We start from the raw sequence: 12,294 nt of genomic DNA, 5'->3' as shown, positions 1-12,294 counted from the left end.
TTGGTAGAAATTTATTCATCGCGGCCGACAACTTCTCTTCGTAAATAATTTTAGCCTAATATCACAGCTTCAAAAAATCGCGCACTGGAAACAGATTGCTTGAAAGGACGAGTCGAGGATATAACTAAATTTGTGTGGAATCAAGTGAAAGCAAGGCAAACCATTAAATTTGTTCATCATCTATTTTCAGACGTTCAACAAACGATCGCTTCCATCGATCGCAGGTGAATTAATTCTTCACTGAAAAGCTTAGAAAATTTACCGTATATCATGATTGCTCGGCGGGACGGTCAGTTTAATTTGTTTTTACAGTGAGACAGAGAAACGAGTCAAATAATTTTCTTCGTTCAATCGAGTTCATCGATGAATCATGAAGGGTCAATCATAAAGGATTTTCAAGCTGATCAATCAAAACTTCCCTGTGAAGTTGAATACAGAATGTTTGTTTTTATCTTAAAATTGTATTTTTTCGTCAAATTAGAACTGTAATTGCAATATTCTTTAACAAAGAAGTTTTCTTGTTTTTAATAATAATAATAATAATAATGTACTGGAAATGTCAACTCGTCGAGTAGCAGTTGTGGTTTCAATCCGAGCGAGGGCCGTGCGAGCAAATATAATTTTATTTCCATAATCTTGTTGATGAACGATTACTTGTGCGACTCGAAAGGTGAGCCTCAAAGATTTTTACGTGTAGACATCATGTACTGTACTCTCCCATGTTTAGAAATGGTAAAATATTGCGTCTTCGTATATTATTTGAAAATACCTGGTAAGCAAAAGTTTTACTGAGGAATTTTAAATAACCACTCGTTGAAACTTCACTACAAAACGCAACCCAGCAAATATACAATTTCTTGCATAACTTTTTTTCATTTTAACGGACTTGGTTTTATACTGAGAGGTTGCTTTTTGCCCTTTAAATGAAGCCACGGGGACGTCTTCTTCGGTGAGAGTAATTTTCTTTATCTCCATCACGATTTTCTTGGCCAAGCGGGCTTGATGACGATTCAAAATTTCCCGCGAACTTAACTACAACTACCAGAAGTCTTTGCGCATTTACGTCATAATGCAAATGGTCTATTAAGGGTTGCTTCTAGTTCCATCAAAACAGTCGACATTTCGTCCGCGTTCAGCTTCGCGTTTCCCAGAACCTTTCGAAGACGACCTTTCGCGGTACCGATCAAGCGCTCAAAAAATCCACCCCACCAAGGGGCCCTCTCCAAATTAAACTTCCAATCAATTCGATTGCTCTCTAGATGCTCTCTTACCTCTTGTTTGTCATACAATCGCCTTAACAACCTTTCAGACGCCTTTTAAAAAAGTCTTGGCATTATCAGAAATTATCAGTGATGGGGTTCCTCTCCGAGCTGCAAATTTACGCAGACAGCGAACAAAAGTACTTGCAGTCAGATCCTTCACTAGCTCGAGAGTAACAGCTCGTGTCACACAACACGTAAACAGGGCAATGTAAGATTTGACCATTTCACCTGTCGGTGACTTCACAAAAAAGTGACCGGCAAAGTCTACACCTACCTTTGAAAATGGTAAAGCCTCCTTTACTCTAAAGTCTGGAAGTGCAGCTTCTGTTGGGGGTCCAAAGGGTTTTCCCTGTTGCCTTTTACAAGTCACGCATTCGTTTAACACCTTCGTAACAGCTTGTCTACCTTTCGGTACCCAGAACCGTGATCTCAGCTCTCCAAGTGTTGCTCGGATTCCACCGTGTTTTGTCTTCAGATGACACTCCTCTATCACTAGTTTCGTCAGTTTGTCGTCCCTGGGGAGGATGGTAGGTTGTCGTGACTCTGGCTCTAGGTCCGAACTTTCCAATCTGCCCTTGCATCTCAACAGCCCATCAATTTCAATCAATTTCAGCTTCATAGCCAAATCGTCATAATGTTTACTACCTTTCAGCTCATCTTGGGAAGACCTTATCCACATTCGCTCCGCTTCTAATATTTCACGCCTGCACAACATGCCCTTTCCCCGCTCGGTGCCCCTTGCAGTAGATCGCAAATTAACAAGAAAACGCTTTACCCATGCAGTTACCCTCAACAACTTCCCGAGTTTACTAAACTTACCGATTTCGACAACAGTCGAAATTATCTTGGTTGTGACTCTAGCCATCACAACATTCACCTTCTTTTCCTCGTCAACGCTTTGTGGAGTTTCGTTAAAGGAGAAGTTCACTCCAGAATGGCCATTTATTTTCTTTACGCCAATAAAAAGTTTATACAAAAATATGTTATTCACCAAAATTTCAGCTTCCAACGAGCACTTAACTAAATCCCTACGAAATCTTTCTTTAAAGTAGCCCAAAATTCGACAACTGAACGCCGCCATCTTGGAGCTAGTAATGTATGCGTGACGTCAAAGAGCTCAGCCTGAAGTTTAGCGGGAAAATTTAAATACTCGAAACTCCTTGTTTCTTTGTAGTGGCTTTTGTTTGTCAATATGCCTGTTTGTGCAGCTCCATGTTTCTCAAACAGAGCTCCAAGAGATACAAAAAACCTTTCACCGTCTTTCAATATCTAAAAGAAAAAATGCTCACGAATGGATTACAAGATTGGGAAGCCGAAACGAAAAATTCCTGCCAAAGTCGACATAAATATTTGTGTGCTCCGAAAACTATACGGATGACTGCTTCGAAGAAGATCACAGATACAGTCTCCTGCGTGAAAAAAAAAACAAACAAACGCAATACCAACCAAATTTGTTACTTTGCCAATTTAAATTAATTTTTGTTCATGCTGTAATTATTTATATTTTTCTGGCAAATAGAATGGTTTTTTTTTGCTGTTGTTGAGCTCTGTTGTTGTTGTTGACTTCGTCGTATTTTCCCGATTAAACGCCGGATTCGTATAAACGCCGGGTCAAAACTGCTAACTTTTAGATAAACCCCGGGGGCGTTTGATCGAGGTCCCGGCGATTATTTGCGGTCAAGCAAACAAGTAGATATATTCTCTTCAATAGCACTGCTACAACAAACTGGTACGGTCTGCTACATTGGTAACTTTCTGTAATGTTCGAGGAAACCTCCGGCGTAAAATAACTAGGATGGATGCTGTAAACAAAATGAAACAGCAATGTTCGCGTTCATGTCGTCATGACTGACGCGAACAGTGGAGGAGGACGTTTATAACCGCGGAACATTGGCGACATTGCCGTTTATGGACTTATTGGTTGTTTATGTTCTGTTTGCCACAAATCTTGATTGCAACATGAACGTACCGTATGCAATACTGCAACATTAGTAACATGATCATCCTCGGAGACCCAGGGACAGATTGCTAATTGTCGAGCGGGACGACGAGAAAAATAGTGGGTCTCAAAGGATATGTAATAATAAATCAACCCGAAAAAACTGCAGAAAATTGCACTTCGATAATGAACTCGATCGGACCCCGATTAAACGCCGGAACACACAAATATCTATGTCCGCCTTTGAGCAATTGTTCTTTAAAAAATTGGAAGACGGTGAAAAGGAATCCCTCTTTTGTATTTCTTGGGCCTCTGTTTAAGCAAAATGGAGCTGCACAGACAGGCATTTTCACAAACAAAAGCCACAACAAAGAAACAAGGAGTTTGAAGTATTTAAATTTTCCCGCTTAAAACTTCAGGCTGAGCTCTCTGACGTCACGCATACATTACCAGCTCCAAGATGGCGGCGTTCAGTTGTCGAGTTTTAAGTTACTTTAGAAAAGGATTTCGTAGGGTTTAAGCGCTCGTTAGAAGCTAAAATTTTGGTGAACAACATATCTTTGTATAAACTTTTTATTGGCGTAAAAAAAATAAATGGCCATTCTGGAGTGAACTTCTCCTTTAATCTCTGAGACTGGCCATCCTTCCTTTGGTCCAGACAACCAAGTTGGGCCCCGCCACCACAATTCGTTTTCCTGCAATCTGGAAGCCATTTCACCTCTTGAGCCAATATCGGCTGGATTTTGTTCTCCGGGACAGTGTCCCCAGTCTTCCTTTCGAGGTAATCCTCAAAATCTCATTCACTCGCTGGCGAACAAATTGCTTCCATTCACCTCTGTTGTTGATCCGCCAGAGCGCTGTCTAGCCACTGGCGCGAACCCATTATCTCGACTTCTTCCTTTAATGCATTCTGTACAGTCTCCATTAGCTTCGCTAACACTCTCCCCGACATCAATTCTAGTCTTGGAATCGTCTGCGTCTTTAGTGGAGCAACCCTGGTCTTGGACGTCAGCAACGTAACGGAGAAAGCCCCATATGCCTCACACACAAAATAAACCACTGCACAATATGCCTTCCCACTAGCGTCACCAAATCCATGCAAGAAGCAATTGATCTGGTCTTGGGGAACCTTGTAAGCACATCTCGGCATGGGGATTTCTCTTACACCTTTGAGGTCATCAATCCAGCTAACCCATCGTTTCTTCTCCTCTTCCTTCAACTTTTCATCCCACTCAACCTTTTTTGAGCACAACTCTTGGAACAAAACCTTCACGCTCACAAGAACGGGACTTATAATTCCTAGGGGGTCATACATACCTGCCGTAATTTTCAGGATGCTTCTTTCCGTCACAGCTAGCCCGTCGGCCTTTTTTGCCAGTGTGGACAATTCAAAAATAAACAAATCTTCGTCACAATCCCACGACAAACCGAGAATCTTTTCGTTTCTCATCCCCTGTTTTCTCCCCAGCATTTCCTTTGCGTAACTTTCGTCAGAACTTTCAATCTTATCATTCACTTTGCCGCCGTCATGCAATTCACATTGCTGTATTTTCGCCCTCAATTCGTTGCTATTGGTTAACCATTTCCTTAATTTAAAACCGCCAAGCACGAGCCTTTCCTTTGCCTTGTCATGCAGTTCGCTGGCCGCTTGTGTGGTCCTGTCACCGGTCACGAGATCATCCACATAAAACTCCTCTTCATAATACGCACGAACTCTGGGTCGATTTCGACAAATGTGTCCAAATGGTACTGAAGGGTGGCGTTCAATAAGAACGGGGGACAATTTACTCCGGAAACAACTCGACAGAACCGGTAAACCACTGGATCTACTAGTTCATTATCAACATTGTTTACCCACAAAAATCGTAAACAATCCCGATCACGCAATTTGACCTCAACATTAAACAAGGACACTGCCTATAAAAGGGATAGCTCCTCCCCCTCTTTGTCACGAAATCCTTGTTTCAATGGCTTAATCAAATATGGCGGACTATGCGAGCAAGAAGGGGAAAATTCCTTGACCGAAAATAAAGTCAAATCCTACCTTCTGATCTTTAATTTTACTTTAAAATACTCACTTTCATTATATGAAACCAAAAAACACCAGTAATACCTCTTTTGTAGCTAAAATCTAAAATTTTGCCTTACAAAATTTGAATTTCGCGCCCGTAACGGTTCCCCCAATGGCGAGATGCTCAAAATGGCACACAGACTCCTCTCAGCTGAGATGGGCCTTTTTGAGCCCTCAAAATGAATGGCTTGTGGTCTTTCTTATTAAAGCATGCTCAAGTCGTGGTTTAATGGTTAACAAACAAATAAAATCCTTTGAGAAGATGACTGTTTGCTTCATGGCGGGCGTTGCGCCATTTTAGAAAAGCAACTTCTGTCTTGGATCGAGCCACCCTTCCTTCTACGCTAATTCGTTTATTTTAATATTTAAGTTTATTGTCAATTCGGCTTTACTTCTTGATATTTTTTTTGGCCGATTCTTCAGAGAAAAAGCCAAAAGATGCCTTCTTCTGCAAGCACTCGGATCGATACTTGAACGCCATGCGAAGCTTATGTAGGATATCATTTGACTTTGGACGGGTTGCGTTTTGGCCGATGGAGAGATTCACCGTAATATTGGACTCAGGTCTTTAAGGAAAACCTTCGTGCATTATTTGTTTGGTCTAAGGACGCTGTACAACACCTAATAAAAGCAATGAATGCATTTGTAGTGAAACGTTTATGCGTTGAATGTGTGCTCTGCGACATCGACCCAAGCTGTATCCGCGGATATGCTGTATCGACCCAGGGGGAAAATCTTTGTATCGACTGCCTATAGCCTGAATTACACCAGGGTGTTTCACTGAGGTGGATTTTTAGATACATGATCGAGGTACAGTAATACAAACCATTTCGATTTCATACTGAAAGTGTTCAATGAAATTATCTCCATTGTGTCTGGTGAAGATTTTTGTCGCATATCGCATCACAGTTTACAACTAAGGTCTTTTTAAATATTATTGATTTATCCCAGTATAGTTTTGCTTGCTCCTGAGTATATATAGGAGTATTATATAGTAAAAAGATTCGCTACAACTTTGAAGTTCGGATTTATTTGCTACCTCAAAATATTTGAGGTTCAAAGGTGTTTATAGATTCCTGCAGAAACAGAATGAATCAAGGGGAATCAAATTGCTTTCTTGACCTTTCTGGGTTCTGGGCTTACTTCGTGCCGTTTATTTGAATTCAAACGATTATAGACCTCAAACGAGTGTTGGAATTTTCAAAGGGAAATGAGTTTGTTTTCGCAAAATACTCAATCGAAAAGGGAAAAGCAGCCCACATATACAATTATACTTGCAAGGTAACAAATTGAAGCAACCGTTTTCAAAGCGCCCAGACATAATTTCACGTTGTTGTGCCGCGCAGACCGAGGTGAACATTTGAACTGAGAACTAAAAGGATAGAACTAAGTATATAAAAAAAAAATTTGAAAGAAATATATATCTCTCCCAAGATTCAGGCGTTCTACGCTCGGTAACTTGCGACACTACCACCTAAAACAGCACATTGCTTTCGGGTTGATGTTAACGGGTCGGTGTCTAGAGTGAAATGACTGACGGCTCGCCCAGTCCAAGGTTCCTTATATAGGCAGTGTCCGTGTTTAAGAAAAGCCTTCTCATCGTCGCCAACTAACGCCACGCGCTTTTCTCTAAACCGGATCAAAATATCGTATAACAGTGGCGTCACATGTAAACAATCATTCAACGAGACACACCCCTTTCCTTCCTTTGAAGATGCGTCATAAACCACACGAACCTTTGTGGTTTTGGCTTCATTTCGAATAACTGCGTGGTGTGGCAGATAATGCACATTTTCGGGTGTTTCTAATTCCATCACTCTTTCGATAATACAGTGGAACCCCGTTAATACGGCCACCAACGGGCCATGGAAATTTGGCCGTATTAACGGGATGGCCGTATTAACGGGGTAGGGTTAAATTTCATGGCTGGTCTACTTCAAGTGACGTCTTGAGAGATAAGAGAGAAACTAGTTGATAATAATAATAAAAAAAACTAATGTGCTTGGCATGCGAGTGAGTTAAGTTGTAAAGTTCTCATTTTAACCTCTTTTAACTTGACGTTTTTGATGAAAAGTCTATATATAACACGTGCCAAAGAGAAGTGCATTTGACTCCCAATTTCTTCCTTGACTCAAAAACATCAGCACTTTAATTCCTGGGTATTCGAAATTTCGCTGTTTCTTGTGAACACTGCATGCATGCGCAGCTAGGTTTACTTTATCTTATGTAAGATTACAGAAAGGACAGTGAAACCTGTATAAAGGGAGCACTTACAGCACCCTCGCAGGTGTCCTGTCAGAATAGAAGAGTTTGCTCAATATATGCGGCCAGTTGATTTGCAGAAAATATGGCCACAAAATATTGGGACTTACTGACGCCAGTGTCTGCTTAATATGCGGTCCGTTTAAAACAGGTTTCACTATAATGAAAACAAAGATCTTAAGAGTATTTTTCTTCCTAAATATTTTTTGTGCTATATTGCCTCAGTCTCTGTTGTTTTCGCAAATATATTCTAGAATCACATTTCTATACTGTGCGGTCCTGTAGTGATTTTGTTTAGTCTAGATACACGAAAACAAACAGCGATCGGATTTGGAATACTAGTTTTCCGTTAATAAAACAAAAACGCATCGTTATATAAAATCACTATAAAACTTGATTTTTATTTTATTTTTACAAGGCTCAAGAGGACGTCATGAATGAAATAGAAGACGTTGTACAAGTCATCTGTATCGGCTTACTTGTTGCTTCTTTCCTGGTCAACACTGGCCGTGCTCTAAAAGCCATCGAGATATGCAAAGAATGTTTGATTTTCCTCAATAATGAAGTACTGAAAAAAAAAGAACATGTCAAATTAGTTCAAGTACGTATCCATGAAACGTTGTTCGCCGCGTACTACCTTATCTCTGATTCTACAAATGCAATAAAATACGGCAGAGAACTTCTTGTTAATTGCCGCGAGTGTGGTGAAACAGCCGATGAAGGGTATATTACCACAGCACTAGCTAACATGTATGAACTGCAGTGTGAATATGCCGAGGCAAGAGAACTCTATGAGAGAACGATCAATATCATGATAGAAACTGGCGACCGAGAAGGAGAAGCCGACACTTACAGGCAATTCGGGCTTATGTTTAATCATCTTGGCGAATATGTAAAAGCTGAAGAATATCTAAGAAAAGCACTTGCGATAAAAATTGAAATTGGTGACAGACAAGGAGAAGCATTATCTAACGGAGCCTTAGGAACTTTGTTTCGATCTCTTGGTGAATATGACAAAGCTAAAGAATATCACGAGAAAGCACTTGCGATCACACTTGAAATTGGCGACAGAGCAGGAGAATTATCATGCTACGGAAGCTTAGGAACTGTGTTTCAATCTCTTCGTGAATATGACAAAGCTAGAGAATGTCACAAGAAAGCGCTTGCGATCAGAATTGAAATTGGTGACAGAGAAGGAGAAGCAACATCCTACCAAAACTTAGGAATTGTGTTTCAATCTCTTGGTGAATATGACAAAGCTAGAGAATGTTACAAGAAAGCACTTACGATCAGAATTGAAATTGGTGACAGAGAAGGAGAAGCATCATCCTACGAAGTTTTAGGAACTGTATTGTTCTCTCTTGGTGAATATGACAAAGCTAAAGAATATCTTGAGAAAGCACTTGCGATCAATATTGAAATTGGCAACAGAAAAGGAGAAGCAACATCCTACGGAATTTTAGGTAAAGTGTTTCAGGCGCTTGGTGAATGTGAAAAAGCTAGAGAATATTATGAAAACGGACTGGCGATCAAAATTGAAATTGGCGACAGACAAGGAGAAGCAACTTCCTACGGAAACTTAGGAACTGTGTTTAAATCTCTTGGTGAATATGACAAAGCTAAAGAATATCAAGAGAAAGCACTTGCGATCAAAATTGAAATTGGTGACAGAGCTGGAGAAGCAACATCCAACGAAAACTTAGGAACTCTGTTTAAAACTCTTGGTGAATATGACAAAGGTGGAGAATATCTTGAGAAAGCACTTGCGATCAGAATTGAAATTGGCGACAGAGAAGGAGAAGCATCATCCTACGGAAACTTAGGAACAGTGTTTCAATTTCTTGGTGAATATGACAAAGCTAGAAAATATCTTGAGAAAGAACTTGCGATCAAAATTGAAATTGGTGACAGAGAGGGGGAAGCATTATCTAACAGAAACTTAGGAACTGTCTTTCAATCTCTAGGTAAATATGACAAAGCTAAAGAATATTTCGCGAAAGCACTTGCGATCACAATTAAAATTGGCGAAAGAGCAGGACAAGCATCATGCTACGAACACTTAGGAACTCTGTATAAGTATCTTGGTGAATATTGCAAAGCTAGAGAATATCACAAGAAAGCACTTGCGATTAAAATTGAAATTGGTGACAGACAAGGAGAAGCCTCATCCTACGGAAACTTAGGAATTGTTTTTCAAGTTCTTAGTGAATATGACAAAGCTAGAGAATGTCACAAGAAAGCACGTGCGATCAGAATTGAAATTGGTGACAGAGAAGGAGAAGCATCATCTAACGGAAACTTAGGAACTGTGTTTCAATCTCTCGGTGAATATGACAAAGCTAGAGAATGTCACAAGAAAGCACTTACGATCAGAATTGAAATTGGTGACAGAGCAGGAGAAGCAACATCCTACGGAAATTTAGGAACTGTGTCTCAATACCTTAGTGAATATGACAAAGCTAAAGAATATCTCAAGAAAGCACTTGCGATCACAATTGAAATTGGCGACAGAGCAGGAGAAGCAGCAATTTACGGAAACTTGGGAGTTGTGATTTCATCTCTTGGTGAGTGTCACAAAGCTAAAGAATATCTTGACAAAGCACTTGCGACCAGAATTGAAATTGGTGACAAATACGGAGAAGCAGCAGATTGCGGAAACTTAGGAACTGTGTTTCAATCTCTCGGTGAATATGACAAAGCTATAGAATATCAGGAGAAAGCACTTGCGATCAGAATTGGAATTGGCGACAGAGCAGGAGAAGCAACATCCTACGGAAACTTTGGAACTTTGTTTGAATCTCTTGGTGAATATGACAAAGCTAAAGAATATTTCAAGAAAGCACTTACGATCAGAATTGAAATTGGCGACAGAGCAGGAGAAGCAGCATCCTACGGAAAATTAGGAACTTTGTTTGAATCTCTTGATGACAATGACAAAGCTAAAGAATATCAGGAGAAAGCACTTGCGATTAGAATTGAAATTGGCGACAGAGCAGGAGAAGCAACATCCTACGAAAACTTAGGAACTGTGTTTCAATCTCTAGGTGAATATGATAAAGCTAAAGAATATTTTGAAAAGGCACTTGATATCAGTGTTGGCATTGGTGAAAAAGAAGGAGAAGCATCATCCTACCGAAAGTTAGGAGTCCTGTTTCTTGCTCTTGGAGACGTTGTCACGGCTGAAGTTTATCTGGAAAAGGCACTTTTAATTAGTAAAGATATTGTAGACCTTGACCAAAAGTGGGATTGGTTTAGTTTAGAGCTAGCGGTGGTGAAGTTCTTCCAAGGGAAGATCGAGGAAATGCTTAGCTATGTGCTTCTGAGTATCGACAAAAGTGAGAATTTGCGTCGTCTTCTGAAAGACAACGATCAATTTAAAATATCCTTTTCAGACGTCCAGAACTCTCCCTTCAGGATTCTTAGTGCATCTTTATGTCTTTCTGGAATCAGCCCTTACAGTACTCTTTATGTCGAAGAGCTATCACGCGGGAGAGCCCTAGCAGACTTGATGGCGACTCAGTACTCTGTTGAAGGTGAAATCTCAGCTAATCCACAATCGTGGATTGACATTGAGAATATTATGAAAAAAGAAAGAAACTGCGTTTGTCTGTACATGTCTTATCATGATGAAGCTAAATTTGTGTTTGTTTGGATTCTCAAAACAAGTGGAGTCATTCGTTTTCGAAAAATAACAGTAAATGAAAACATCGTTGGTGCCGGATTAGTTGGCAGTTTGACTGATTTTTTTGATAAAAACCTCCGCAGCTTTGGTATTGTACCCGAGGAGTTTTGCGAAGATCGATCTTTAAATGTCATTGAGCCAAAACTGAATTCATTTCAAGAAGAGAGCCTAGCAGCTTTGCGACTTGTTGAGGAAGACGATGGAGAAGGTCAAAATTCCGAATCAAGCGTTTCTTTGTGTTACAGAATGCTCATCGCTCCTGTGGCTGACTTACTTGAGGAGCCCGAAATCATCATTGTTCCAGATCGGTCCTTGAACCAAGTTCCATTTGCAGCGTTAAGTGATGAGGGCGGGAAGTATTTATCAGAGACTTTCAGGATCCGCATTGTTCCTTCATTGTCGACTCTCAAGCTCATTCAGGACAGTCCTGCAGACTATCACAGTCAGACTGGTGCTCTGATAGTGGGTGATCCTGTGGTTGGCCGAGTGCGTTACAAGGGATGTCGTAAGACGTTTAATCCATTGCCATGTGCAAGAAAGGAAGCAGAGATGATTGGACGACTGTTGGACGTCAAGCCTTTGTTAGGAGAGCACGCAACCAAGCAGGCCGTACTTCAAGCAATTCATTCAGTGAGTCTGATACATTTTGCTGCTCATGGAAATGCTGAAAGAGGAGAAATTGCTCTCTCGCCCTTATGCAATGCTACTGGAATTCCAAATGAAGAAGACTACCTATTGACAATGTCTGATATTTCACAAGTTGGGCTGCGAGCTAAACTGGTGGTTCTTAGCTGTTGTCACAGTGGGTGTGGTCAGATTCGAGCCGAGGGAGTGATTGGAATCGCTCGAGCGTTCTTAGGATCTGGGGCACGTTCAGTACTGGTGGCATTGTGGGCCTTAGATGATCTGGCAACAGAGCAGTTCATGAGACGTTTCTACAAGCACCTTGTTCGTGGAGACAGTGCCAGTGAATCTCTTCACGAGGCCATGAAGTGGATGAGAGGTAACGGCTTTACCAAGGTTTCCGAGTGGGCACCGTTCATGTTGATTGGAGATAACGTGACATTTAAATTTGGAA

The 12,294-nt window shown here is 40.7% G+C and overlaps 2 protein-coding genes across 2 annotated transcripts in view; one reads left to right on the top strand and one right to left on the bottom strand.

The window, feature by feature from the left end:
- Positions 1 to 1,088: 1,088 nt before the first annotated feature.
- LOC144648138 (uncharacterized) lies at positions 1,089 to 2,167 on the bottom strand. The gene has a single exon (XM_078507774.1). It carries the CDS (start codon positions 2,125 to 2,127, stop codon positions 1,306 to 1,308), a length of 822 nt encoding a protein of 273 aa, XP_078363900.1. The 5' UTR covers positions 2,128 to 2,167; the 3' UTR covers positions 1,089 to 1,305.
- Positions 2,168 to 7,967: 5,800 nt separating this feature from the next.
- LOC144636301 (uncharacterized) overlaps positions 7,968 to 12,294 on the top strand; it is a 61,268-nt gene continuing 56,941 nt past the window's right edge. Inside the window, 1 exon segment of the mRNA XM_078495479.1 lies at positions 7,968 to 12,293. Coding sequence (XP_078351605.1) covers positions 7,968 to 12,293 — 4,326 coding nt within the window.

This window comes from Oculina patagonica, chromosome 1 (assembly GCF_052425735.1).
Source record: "Oculina patagonica isolate OP01 chromosome 1, crgOcupat, whole genome shotgun sequence".
NCBI classification, from domain to species: Eukaryota; Metazoa; Cnidaria; class Anthozoa; order Scleractinia; family Oculinidae; genus Oculina; species Oculina patagonica.
The sequence above is the reverse complement of the archived record's forward strand: the minus strand, read 5'-3'. Positions and strand labels throughout refer to the sequence as shown.

Bases quoted from the DNA above. Each gene is read 5' to 3' on its own strand.
- LOC144648138 (XM_078507774.1), bottom strand. From the start codon at position 2,127: ATGGCTAGAGTCACAACCAAGATAATTTCGACTGTTGTCGAAATCGGT.